This window comes from Dermacentor silvarum, chromosome 5 (genome assembly GCF_013339745.2).
Source record: "Dermacentor silvarum isolate Dsil-2018 chromosome 5, BIME_Dsil_1.4, whole genome shotgun sequence".
Taxonomy (NCBI): Eukaryota; Metazoa; Arthropoda; class Arachnida; order Ixodida; family Ixodidae; genus Dermacentor; species Dermacentor silvarum.
This window is the reverse complement of record NC_051158.1, coordinates 185,993,734-186,007,527: the sequence shown is the minus strand read 5'-3', so window position 1 is coordinate 186,007,527 and position 13,794 is coordinate 185,993,734. Positions and strand designations below refer to the sequence as shown.

General features: G+C 51.8%; 1 protein-coding gene across 1 annotated transcript in view; it reads left to right on the top strand.

Moving 5' to 3' along the window:
* Positions 1-13,794, top strand: part of LOC119453955 (basic proline-rich protein-like) — a 109,545-nt gene that overhangs the window by 82,796 nt on the left and 12,955 nt on the right. Inside the window, exon 6 of the mRNA XM_037715986.2 lies at positions 1,186-1,292. Coding sequence (XP_037571914.1) covers positions 1,186-1,292 — 107 coding nt within the window. The remainder of the gene's footprint in view (positions 1-1,185; positions 1,293-13,794) is intronic.

The window sequence follows — 13,794 nt, the reverse complement described above, 5'->3', positions numbered from 1 at the left end:
TAGCCGATATTCTAATTGACATTAAGAGGAAAAAAATGTCGGGGTACCTTGCACTAGGGGCGCAAGGCTAAAGACACGGCAGAGCTGATCGGCTCGTAGCTGGTCGTGGCTATACGAAGTGATGCTATGTTATACGAAGTAATTCCACGTGATGCTAAGTTATACGAAGTGTATAAGCATTTCCTCACGGTCCATGGCATCGGGGAACGCCTGGCGGAGCACTTACAGTCCAGGCACACGTAGGGAAAGTGGGGCGACAGCTATGCACAGTGTACGGGCGGCGCGCAGCAGACTACACGCCGGGATGACGTGTCATGCGCAGTAGCGCGTAGCCGTGTCTGTGTCGGGCGAAGCGAGTGCGCACCTGCGCCGGTTTGTACTAGGCAACGCGAGGTGACGTCATCGCGACAGCCTTGGCGCATGCGCGGCTAGACGAGCTTGGGCCAGTTGGTGCGCAGCTGTGGCTTGGTTGCTGCTAGGGAACAACGCGGAGTTTTCTGCGGACGTCGGACGTTTCTCCTCCAGTTTTGACAGCTTCGCTGTTAAAGATGGAGCTGGGTAGGCCACGTAATGCGTAGGATGGATAACCGGTTCACCATTAGAGTTATAGAATAAATACCAAGAGAAGAGAAGCGCAGTCGAGGACGGCAGAAAACTAGGTGGGGTGATCAAGTTAGGATATTTGCAGGCGCAAGTTGTAATCGGCTAGCGCAAGACAGGGGTAATTGGAGATTGCAGGGAGGCACCTTCGTCCTGCAGTAGACATAAATATAGGCTGATGATGATAGGGCTGAGCACAAAATTTGCAACAGCAGACATCAAACGAAACAGATAATTGGATTTATTGATTATGTTTACCGTCCCTACGAAAGCAGGGGCTTTGCGTTCTACACATTGGGGGAGTGCTCCGGATTGCTTTTCACCATCTCGTGAACCCAGTGGCCACCGGCACGCGAACATTTCGCTCCCATCAGACAGCGCGGCCGGGGCTTCGTAGACGCAACGCATAGGGAGGTGTGCTTCGTTAAAAGTGACAGATTTAAGAAAGTTCCAAGCTGCACGAAGAGACGCAGACTGTGCAATCGCTGGCTTTCTTTAATTCTGCGACTGATTCAGAGACTTTGAGAATCTTCCATTGGCGTCGACGTTAAGGTGGCCTCATCCTTTCATCATACTCATTCGCAGGCAACTTTGGCGAAGAAAGTGGGGAGCTCCAAGCGCTACTTCTGCGCCGCCACCCTGGTCTCGCCCAAGCACATCCTGGCACCTGGACACTGTGTAGTCAAGCTGGCGTAAGTGTTCGAATATGCTAATTCTGGGCTTTCCTATAAATATGTATCTATATAGAAGCACGACTTCGCTTCGGTTGGTTTGCACTGCAGTTTCGGTCGGTGGAGCGACCGAAACTGTTGGGCGAGCAAAGCGAGAATAACCGCGAAGCTGTGCTTCTCATTAGCTAAGTACGTAGGACCCATTGAAAGATCCAGTCACTATGCATTTATATATATATATATATATAGGGTATCTCGTGACGTCATGGGATACCCTTTCGAAACTTCTTTCCAATTGAAAATGGAAAGAAGTTCCAATTGAAAAATGGTAAAGAACAGCATTTTTCAGCCAACAACTGGCTCGTCATCCGAGAAAAAAAATTCAATAAACGTCGTGCGAACAGACGACAGCTGTGTACTCTGCAGGAGCGATTCTGACAGCCAGTAGCTATCGTCTGCAACTGAGCGACGTGTAAGCAGTCATGTATTTTCGTCTTGGGGAACAGCTTGCGGCTTCATTTAGTTGCGGAGCATACACTCGTATACCGACTTTTCGTTGTCATCTGTACTCACGGCGCCTCATAAACACGGCGTCAACAAAAACTATCATCATCAGGAATGGCTCGAGTCTTCTTCACAGCTGGCTCGTCGGCGCCACTCGGTGCGACCGCACGAACGCGCTCGGGCCTCTGCTTCCGCGTTCGTCGTCGTCGTCTTTTTTCACAGCTGGCTCCGTTGCCGCTTATCATTCCAGCGTAGAATTTAACTTCTCTTCTGTCGTCGTAATAGGGAGACCGCGTTTACTGGGATATGAGCCATTGCTTGAGGGGGTATGAGCCATTCATTGTCTTATGTGACGGACGCATTTAATAACAGAGGTCATACGAGAATGTGTGCGCGTACCTATCGTCATGATGACCACCGATCAGAGCAATAAATATGTTCGTACTTTTGTTCAAAATTCTGTCACCTCTGTGTCGTGTGCTAAACAACTTTGCTGGTCATCCACCTTCACAGAATGGAATGGCTCATGATTTTCTTCGATTTTTAGTTTATATATTGTTACGTGTGGAAGGACACAGACGAAAGAGGCTATTTACAGGCTATTTACATAGAAGCCAGACAGCCACGCCCACAATCGCTCGCACCAAGAGCACAGACACACTTCGTCGTCTTTCGCGCGGCGGCTCGTCTCTTCAACGTCTTTCGATGCTATCGTAATACTACCCCCCCCCCCCCCCCCCCCCCCCCGGCGGCAACAGCGCCGTCACGGCGCTGTTAAATATCCAAGGTGCTTGGAGAGGTGTAGGGTTTGAGCCGGGCGACGTGGACAATATCACTGGTTGTCACAGCGGAGGACGTAGTGGGCGTGGCTAGAACGATTTCGTAGGTGACATCGGTCACTTGGCGGAGCACGCGATATGGGCCTGTGTAACAGGAGAGCAGTTTTTCAGAAAGGCCAACTTTACGCGATGGTGACCAAAGCAACACGAGGGTGCCGGGCGCAAAATGCACATCACGGTGACGGAGGTCGTAGCGTTGTTTCTGTTTTTCTTGAGACACTTGCAGACGAGCACGCGCAAGTTGGCGAGCATGGTCAGCACGGGCGATTGCATCACGGGCATAATTGCTAGTTGAAGCTGTGGGGAACGGAAGCACAGTGTCTAGTGGTAGCGTCGGTTCTCGGCCATACAATAGGTAAAACGGGGAAAAGCCAGCAGTTTCGAGACGGGAAGAGTTGTATGCAAAGGTAATGTAAGGTAGAGCGAGGTCCCAGTCACGGTGGTCGGCGGAAACGTACTTCGATAGCATGTCTGTAAGCGTGCGGTTCAAACGCTCAGTGAGGCCGTTCGTTTGTGGGTGGTAGGAGGTGGTAATTTTGTGCTGTATTGAGCAGGCACGCATGATGTCGTCAATGACTTTGGACAAGAACGTACGGCCACGGTCGGTGAGCATTTGACGCGGAGCACCATGCATCAAAATGATATCGTGGAGGAGGAAGTCCGCGACGTCAGTAGCGCAACTGGTCGGAAGAGCGCGTGTTACGGCGTAGCGGGTCGGGTAGTCCGCAGCGACGGCTATCCACTTGTTTCCTGGTGTAGATTCCGGAAAGGGGCCGAGAAGGTCTAAGCCAACACGATGAAAGGGCTCGGCAGGGATGTCGAGCGGCTGCAGGTAACCAGCGGGGAGCTGGGAAGGCTTCTTGCGTCGTTGGCAAAGTTCACAAGCGGCGACGTAGCGCCGTACGGAACGGGCAAGGCCCGGCCAGAAAAAACGGCGACGTACTCGGTCATAGGTTCGAGAGACGCCGAGGTGTCCTGCCGTTGGGGCGTCGTGAAGCTCTTCTAGAACGGTTGAGCGGAGGTGTTTAGGGACTACAAGTAGGAACTCGGAGCCGTCCGGATGAAGGTTACGACGGTATAGAGTACCGTCGCGGAGTATGAAGAGGCATAGAGTAGTATCGGCCGGAGAGTGTTCCAAACGGACGATAAGTGCTCTGGTGTAGGCATCACGACGTTGCTCGTCGGCGACCCGCCGTGGTTGCTCAGTGGCTATGGTGTTGGGCTGCTGAGCACGAGGTCGCGGGATTGAATCCCGGCCACGGCGGCCGCATTTCGATGGGGGCGAAATGCGAAAACACCCGTGTACTTAGATTTAGGTGCACGTTAAAGAACTCCAGGTGGTCAAAATTTCCGGAGTCCCCCACTACGGCGTGCCTCATAATCAGAACTGGTTTTGGCACGTAAAACCCCATAATTTATTATTTTTATGCTCGTCGGCGAAATGAAGGAGCTGCGCTGTCAGTATTGGAGGAGTCAGAGTCGTCAACAGGGTAACGCGACAAGCTGTCAGCGTCTTGGTGCAGGCGGCCAGACTTGTACACCACGGAATATGAAAATTCTTGTAGCCTCAAAGCCCATCGACCAAGCTGGCCTGTAGGATCTTTGAGCGATGAGAGCCAGCAGAGAGCATGATGGTCAGTGACGACAGAGAAAGGGCGACCGTAAAGGTAAGGGCGGAACTTCGCAACTTCCCAGACAACAGCAAGGCATTCTCTTTCCGTAATGGAATAGTTGCGCTCCGATGGTGATAGGAGGCGGCTTGCGTAAGCAATAACGCGATCCTGGCCACGCTGACGCTGGGCTAAGACGGCGCCTATACCATGATCGCTGGCATCTGTACGCAATTCTGTAGGGGCATCGGGGTCGAAGTTGGCGAGAATGGGCGGTGAGGTGAGAAGAGTGACGATACGAGAGAAGGCGGTGGCTTCTGAAGTACCCCACGAAAATTGTACGCCTTTCTTCAAAAGATTAGTGAGGGGTCTAGCAATTGCCGCGAAATCCTGAACAAAACGACGAAAGTACGAGCATAGCCCAACAAAACTGCGAACGTCTGCGGCTGTCTTCGGAACCGGAAAGTCTCGGACGGCGCGAGTTTTGTCGGGATCAGGCTGCACTCCGGAAGCGTCGACGAGATGGCCCAGAACAGTAATTTGGCGGAGGCCAAAACGACATTTGGACGAGTTGAGTTGCAGCTTCGCCTTTCGAAATACATCAAGTATAGCTGTTAGACGCTCAAGGTGAGAGTCGAACGTTGGCGAGAAGACGATGACGTCGTCGAGGTAACAGAGACACGTGGACCATTTAAAACCTTGGAGCAATGAGTCCATCATGCGCTCAAAGGTGGCCGGGGCATTGCATAACCCAAACGGCATTACTTTAAATTGGTATAGGCCATCAGGTGTTACGAACGCGGTTTTTTCTCGGTCCATGTCGTCGACAGCAATCTGCCAGTATCCAGAGCGAAGATCAATAGAAGAGAAATAGCTGGAACCGTGAAGGCAGTCAAGGGCGTCGTCGATTCGTGGGAGCGGGTAGACGTCCTTCTTAGTAATTTGGTTCAAATGGCGGTAGTCTACACAGAAGCGCCACGTGCCATCCTTCTTCTTAACCAACACCACAGGTGACGCCCAGGGACTCGAAGAAGGCTCAATGATGTCTTTATCTAGCATTTTGTTTACTTCATTTTGAATTACTCGGCGTTCCGACGCAGAAACGCGATATGGTCGTCGGTGAATAGGCGTAGCATCGCCAGTAGGAATCCGATGCTTGACCGCGAGCGTCTGGCCTAAAGGGCGATCGTCGAAGTCGAAAATATCTCTGTAGGCCGATAATACTTTGGAAAGGTCTTCAGCCTGAGTAGAGGACAGGTCCGCCGCAACCATTTTCTTTATGTTGGGATCGGCACCCGAGGCTGGCGTGAGGGGCACGCCAAGCTCGGAAGAACCATCGGTTGATAAAGCTGCCACTTGATGGTCGCCGAGGCAGTCAACGTTGGCAAGGCAAATACCTTGCGGGAGAATTTGTTTTGCCAATCCAAAGTTGAAGATAGGCATGCGAGTGCAGTTATTAGTAATGGTAAGAATACTGTGAGGCACGGTGACGTCATACTGTAGTGGAATGTCGGGCAGAGGAGTGACGAGGTACTCGCCATCAGTAACAGGTGGGGAAGACAACAGTTCAATATAGGCTATTGATTTTGGTGGTAGGAGAATAAAGCCTTTGGGGCGTAAGCGGCACTGGGGTTCATCAGGAGGTTCTGCGAGAATCGGCAACTCAAGGCGAAGGGTGCTGGCGGAGCAGTCAATAAGAGCAGAATATGCAGAAAGAAAATCGAGTCCGAGAATTAGGTCGTGGGGGCAATGAGCAAGCACGGTGAAGAGGACAGGAGTGTGGCGGCCGGCGATGCTGACACGAGCCGTACACATGCCGACGATAGGGACAGTACCACCATCCGCGACGCGGACGACGCGTGCCGACGCTGGGGTGAGGAGCTTTCTGAGTCGTCGTCGGAAGGCAGCATTCATAATTGAAATATGGGCCCCTGTATCGATCAGTGCAGTGACCGGATAGCCGTCGACGTCAACGTCAAGAAGGTTTTGGTTCGTAGGCAACGTGAGCAGAGGATTTGAGGGCAGGGTCGACAACGCAGCTTGACCTCCAGAAGCTGCAGTGTGTAGTTTTCCGGCGGCATCCGGGAGGCGATAGGCGGTGACGAAAATCGACGGGATTGGGGCGAACGAGACTGGTGGCGTCGAGGTGAGGGCGAGCGGCTGTAGCGAAGGTTCGGAGCAGGGGCATCAGCGACAGTGGGTTCATGGCGGGAGGCATAGGGAACAGAAGGTCCGAAGGTGCGGGGATAAGCGGTGGCGTATGTCCGAGGAGGAGGTGGCCATCGGTTGCGGCAGTGACGAGCGACGTGGCCGATGCGACAGCAGTGGAAGCAGATCGGCCTGTCATCAGGGGTACGCCATTCGGACGGGTTGCGGCGAGATGTGGCAGAAAGGGACTGCCGAGGGTGAGGAGGGCCACTAGAGAACTGGGGAACGCTAGGTTGAGACGTTGAACACACGGAGTTCAGACCCATGTTTTCAAATTCCTGTCTGACGGCGGCCTGAATCATCGCAATCGTGGTAGATGGCGGATCAGGAGGCGTCGTGGAGAAAGCTGAGGAACAGGCAGGCTCGAGCTCGCGACGAACAATACGGGTTACGTCGTCACAGGTGGTGGCCTGACGCGGTCGACCCTCACATGTCGACGTAGCAGCAGTGTTGGGTAGCCGCGTGATGTGGGGTGTGATACGGCGGCTCTTAGCGTGTTCAAGGGGACGGCATTCTTTTATGACGGCGTCGACAGTCGAGACGTTGCCGAAAACAAGCAAATTGAAAGCGTCGTCGGCAATGCCTATTAGCACATGGGCCACTTTATCTGCTTCGGACATATTATCGTCAGCTTTGCGGCATAGAGCCAAGACGTCGAGGATGTATGAAACATACGGCTCTGTAGAGGTCTGCACACGAGACGCAAGAGCCTTCCTCGCGGCAACCTTGCGCCCAAGAGGGTCGCTGAACAGTTCCCGAAGCTGTTCTTTGAAAGTGTACCAACTGGTGAACTCGTCGTCATGCGTTTGGTGCCACACGCGTGGGGTGCCGCCGAGATAAAAGATGACATTGGCGAGCATAATCGTTGGGTCCCACCTGTTATTAGCACTGGCGTGTTCATAGAGCTTGATCCACTCGTCAACATCCTGTCCCTCCAGGCCAGAGAACACACCAGGGTCGCGATGTTGGGCATAGGGTGACGATAGGCGTACTCGGGCGAGCCGAAGCCGTTGCAGAGGCGGTCTCGTCACCGGGGGGTATGGTGACAAGCTCGATGTACCGACCACTTCGGAGTTCCGTGGTGAGGACGGGGATCTCTAACCTCCACCAGAATGTTACGTGTGGAAGGACACAGACGAAAGAGGCTATTTACAGGCTATTTACACAGAAGCCAGACAGCCAGGCCCACAATCGCTCGGACCAAGAGCACAGACACACTTCGTCGTCTTTCGCGCGGCGGCTCGTCTCTTCAACATCTTTCGATGCTATCGTAATAATATTTTTAAGATAGACTAAAATATACAGGAATAACATGGTATGAGCATTTTGTCTGTGTTCTTATTGATTTGCGCAGTCATCTGAAATGCACGAGAGGGAAACAGTGCGAAAAGACGAAAGACAAGAAGGGGTAGACACACCAGCGCTGGTGTGTGCTTCCTTGTCTTTGGTCTTTTCGCGCTGTTCCACTGTCGAGTACTCACCGATTAGCTCAAGCCTCTATGATCTGAAATGCAGGCTGCTGCCAGCAACTAGCACGCCTTTTCGCCTTTACCGCATGTAAGTTTCCCAGCGAGGGCAAGAATATTCTGGCTAGCATTGAAAAAAAAAATCATGAGCCATTCCACTTTGTTAAGGTGGATGAGCAGCGAAGCTGTTCAGCACACGACACAGAAGTGACAGAATGGGCGCCCAGCATATAGTCCAGACTCCCGAGAAGCAACGCGCCTACGAAGAGCGACAGCAGGAACAGAGGCGAGAATGCAGTCGTCGCCGGGACTGCGCACTACACGCGATCTCCCCATCACGACGAGATACGACTAGTGAAATTCAAAATGGAGAACGGCACCTTGTCATACATACACGTGCGGCGGTGCCGCCGCCCCGGGAGAGCGGCAGGAAACTAGGCACGCAAGCGGTTGGAACGCCGACAAAGAGAGGGCGGTGCGAACGTATAAAAGCGTGCACTGTCGGCGCAGAGCATTCCGACGTTCGGCAACGAGTATGGCGAGGACGAAGAAGCAGCTGTCTCCGGAAGAAGAAGCGGCACGGCAGGAAAGACGACGGGCGTCTGTGCGAGCATGGGCCCAACGACGACGTGCCGACCTAGAGTTCCGAGCAAGGGAAGCCGAGGCGAAGCGACGTGAAATCCCCGAGTTTCGAGTGAGGGAGGCGTCGTCGCGGCAACGGCACGAAGAGAACTCATCTGGAAGTAAAAGCCAAGTTGAAGCCACCAGCTCCGCTGTTTCATCACTCTTCGCATTAGGTTCTTAGACCTCGCCCTTCATGTCTTAAGCACTCATACTTGTTGGTGTTATTAGCCAAGAGGAAAGAATCCCCTTCTTCCATACGCACCAGTGCACTCGAAACTAGTTAAAAAGGGCATCATCATCCCGTGTTTTAAAAATGCTCCTCTGAAATCTTGCCAGCATCTTGTACAAAAAAAATTTCATAACCAGGTTTCGTGACTCTGTGCAGCTGGCTGCCTTGTGCAGTTGCTGACTTCGGTGGCTGGCAGCATGTTAGGAAAAAGTAAAACTGATAGTCCTGATGCCGTTTTGCAGAAGTAATAATGTGGTCGTATTGCCGTATCTACACAAAGTCGACCACAATCTGAAGAAGATTGCAGGGAGAGTTGTAATGGACGTTGTTTTTTTGGCCCCACGAAAATTTTCTAGCTTCTGCGCGAAAGTTAATAATCCCAAGCAGAAACGCAATGCTTATTTGTCTTCCCATATGTGGAAGGCTTAGTCTACTGAATTACATTGTCATGCGGGAAGGAATATTTGGGGCAAAGTAATGATCGTCTGCGAGAGCACTCAAACAATGTTGACAAACTGGCAGTAACCGGTCATCTTGCTGCACACGGCATGCTCCAAGAGCCATGCAAAGGTTTGCAGCCATGCAAAGGTTTGCAGCCATGCAAAGGTTGCAGCCATGCAAAGGTTTGCATGGCTGCAAACCTTTGTTTAAAAAGAATAAAGTGATGGCCAGACATTCAGATCAAGTGACAATGGAAATTGTAAAGGCGTTTGAAATGAACATAAAGATTAGGTGAGCTGCCCATCTGTCGCATTGTCAGAAAAGGAGGTGCTGTTCTTTTCACGTTAGTGGTGGCTTGTTATGCTGTTAAGCGATCTGTTATGCTGTGGTGACGTTACACTCCCTTTCCGTCTTTTATTGTACAGTGCCTCTGTACAGTACCTCCTGCCCCTGAGGTCAGTGAAAGTGCGGCGTATTGGTGCCGGCGAATGCGTAAGAGACGGAGAGCGCTACCGGTGGCCCATGTCCGCCTGGTGATTCGGCAGCGACGCCTCGTCATTGGCTCGGCGATCGTCAAAATGGGAGCGGGTGGCTGGAGGCCTTTGAAAAAAAGCTTGGCGGCGTAGCGAGTAGTCGTAGTTGGCACGTCGACCGTCATAACATGGGCGGAGAGGGCGAAACGGTGTGTCGTGATGTCAGCAGTGGCGGGAAATGTGACCTACATTGCCGCAGTTAAAACAGAGTGGGTGCCGATCCACAGTGTGCCATATTTCTGTTGTCCCAAACTGCGGACGTCTCGGAGGCTCTTCCTGAGGTGGGCAAGGTGCGGTAGTCAACTGCTGGTGGTATGGCGGTATCGACATAACAGGTGGTGGACGTTGGACAGCGGCGGCGTAGTTCGTGGGATGCGGCTCGGGACTAAGGTTCGGAGACGAGAACGCTTGCCTGATTTCGGCACATATGATTTCGGTGACAGACACCACTGGTGGTTCCGCTGTCGGAGTCGCGAGCTTCTGAATTTCTTCGCGAACAATTTCCCGTATCAGCTCACGCCGAGAGCTCTGAGTGTCAACAGTTATATCGGCGGCGTTGACCGCGTTGCAGCTGGACAAGCGATCATACTGCCTGTATTGTTGATGCAGTGCTCGCTCAATAGCAGTAGCTTCCTTAATAAAATCAGCCACGGTACTTGGTGGATTGCTCACCAGTCCGGCGAATAACTGCTCTTTCACGCCACGCATGAGGTAACGTAACTTCTTATCATCTGTCATGTTTGGGACGGCTCTACGACACAGACGGGCCATGTCTTCGGCGAACATTGCGACGGTTTCGGTGGGTTTCTGAACCCGTAACTCAATTAGCTGCAGGGCACGGTCCCGTCGGTCGAGAGAGAGAGAGCAAGCGAGAGAGGGAAGGCAGGGAGGTTAAGCAGAAGTGAGTTTCCGGTTTGCTACCCTACACTGGGATGGGGGATAAAGGGGTTGGAGAGAGTGCAAAGAGAGAGAGAGAGCGAAAAAAAGCACACAAAAAAGAAACAGGCATAGGTAACAGAAGAGGCGTTCCAATCATAGACGTTAACACAGGCCAGTGGACTTCAGGAAGCGCAGAAGCGCTTGCACGGCCTTCTAGAAGATGCGATGTTGAGTCGCGTCGATGTTGCAGAATTCTTTCTTCCGATAAAGGCTAGTCGTCCAACTGGTTCAGCACGACGGAAAGCGATTGTCTCTGCAGACTGTATTGTGGGCACTGACAAAGAACATGATGGATCGTTTCTGCGTCTCCACAATTGTCACATGCTGCACTGTCGGCCATCCCTATGCGGAACGCGTAGGTATTGGTGAACGCGACGCCCAACCATAGCCTACACAGAAGGGTCGCATCTTTTCGGTGAAGTCTTGGGGGAAGTTGAAGGCGTAAGGTTGGATCCAAGGTACATAATCGGGCGTGCATAAAATGTGGTTTATTCCAGTCTGATGAAGTGCATTGGCGTGCAAGTAGGAGGCAGTTGTCTTCTTCATGAGCCGATCGAGCAGCTTGATCGGCACGTTCATTGCCAATGATTCCACAGTGACTTGGCAGCCACTGAAACATTATTTCGTGTCCTTTCTCAGTCAGGTGGTGTATGGCCTCTGTGATTTCGAAAACCAGTTGTTCCTGCAGTGGACCGCGCCGTAAGGCTGACAGTAAACTCTGCAGTGCCGTCTTCGAGTCATAGAAAACGGACCATTTGTGTGTTGGTTCGCCATTGTGTGTTGGTTCGCTCGAAGCGCTGCGAGTTCTGCTGCCGTCGACGTTGTCAAGTGAGATGTTTTCATTTTGATAGTGGTGGCTTTTTCTGGAATAACGACAGCGGCGGTAGAGCTGTTCTGCAAGACGGAGCCGTCGGTGTATATGTGGGTGTAATTCCGTACTTTTCATATAATAGGAGTAAGGTAAGCTGTTTGAGAGCCGGTGATGACATATATGCTTTTTTCCGGACGCCAGGTACTGTCAGATTGATCGTTGGCTGAATGAGGCACCAAGGAGGAGTGGAAGGTCTCGCGGCAGGTGTGAAGGTGTGAATGGTATCGGCACGATGTGCCGATACCATTCCGCAGAATGAGGCGTGTGGTCTCTCCGCAGGTAGAGAGGCTAGATGGTGGCAAGGAGTCCGTGCAAGGTGCCTTACGTGCATTCTTATTGCTTCAACTGCGATGTGGGTCTTTATGAGGTGGTCTCTGGTGATTGCAATAGTTGCCGCCGTTGACGCACTTCGAGGAAGAGCTAGACAAATCCGGAGCGCCTGGGCCTGCACACTTTGTATAGTACGTAGGCTTGTTGTACTTGCGTTAGTCAATGCTGGCAAGCTGTACCGCAAGAAGCCGAGAAAAAGAAGTACTCTACGTAGTCGAAGCATAGCGCTTGTCGACATTGCCCAGGTCTTTCCAGCGAAGAATTTCAAAAGGTGATAGATGCCTGTCAACCGCTTTTTCATGTACAACATGAAAAAGCGGGCTCCATGAGACGTCTCTGTCAATTATGACACCCAGGAATTTGTATGACCGTACAAATGGTATCATCTGCCCATTGATTAATACACTGTAGTGCGTCATAGGTTTATGCGTAAATGCCACAAGTGCACATTTATCAGATGAAATCTCCAAGCCTTGATTTCGGAGGTAGTGTGTAGTCTGAGTGGCAGCTTTTTGGAGCCTGGCGCGCAGCTGTACGCGTGTCACTTCGGACGCCCAAACGCATATGTCGTCCGCGTACATTGATAATTTAACTGTGTTTGGAAGGTAATGAAGGAGACCAATCAGCGTAAGGTTAAAGAACGTAGGGCTCAGTACGCCACCTTGGGGGACGCCACAGTAGGTGCAATGCAAATAAGTGCGGCCGTCCTCGGTGCTCACGAAGAAAGATCGCATAGAGAGATAGCTATGTATCCTTCGGAACATACGACCACCGAGGCCTACCTCTTCGAGAGCGGCGAGAATGGCTTCATGTGTAACGTTGTCGTACGCACCCTTGACGTCGAGGAACAAAGAAGCGCACAGACGTTTACACCCTTTTTTTTTTTGGTGCTGAACATAGGTAACCAAGTCGACGACATTATCAATCGACGAGCGGCCACGTCGGAATCCTGCCATGGCATCTGGGTAGACGTTGTCCCGTCGGTCAACACTCGCACAGGTGTCAAGGAGCTGCTGGCGGAAGTCGCTCCACGTCGATAGATTGGCTTCTCGGTTTTCGTACCACGTACGTGCGCTACCATAAGAGAAAAATGGACATTGGTGAGCTTTTGTTTCGAACTCCACTCACAGATCTTGGCGACGCGCTCAAACTAGTCAAACCAGTCTTCGACGTCTTCAAAGGCACCACCATAAAAGCGATCCAGAATCCGTGGATGAAAACTGTGGAGGGCTGGACGAACGGATGCTTTCGGGATAGTGCGGCGGGCTAGCGTCGGTCATGGCGGCGGTGGGTAGCGTCTGGACGAAGGTTCCTGCCGGGGGGTGAGCTCCGGCTTAAGGAAATTGCAACCGACGACTGAAACAATGCACAGGCGTCGCAACGGGCGACAGTGTGTCCGGGCAGGAGGGGTCCGGAGCACCAGTGTCACGGTGGAACGAAGAGACGAGGACACGTCTAACAAAAACAGCTTGTTATAGTAGTTGAACCGTCTTCTAATCACCGCTATACCGACGCACGAGACCAAGCCTACTAAAGCTCCCATCGTTGTCTTCGTCGTCGACATAGAAGACACGCTACTGTGACCAAGTGCAATAAATCATCAGTTGTTTGTAGCGCTGTGTCCTGTGTGCCTTCTCTCTTGTCGTGCGTTTCTTTGCGCTAAAACTATTAACATGCAATACCAACTAGCCTTTGTTTTGTTGAACATAGCTATGAATTGCGATATATGACTGAAAAGAAAATGTACAAAATTCATTTCTATCTGAAACATGCCTTGATGAACCGTAGCTGAGCACTAAAATGACTAGTGGTACTATATAATAACGGTTATTTCAATTTTCTGTCTTATTCTTCGCCCTGAGACTTTGGCTTGAACAAATCGCTTGCTTTCGTAGGAATGTACACTAAGCGGAATAGAAGATGTGGACA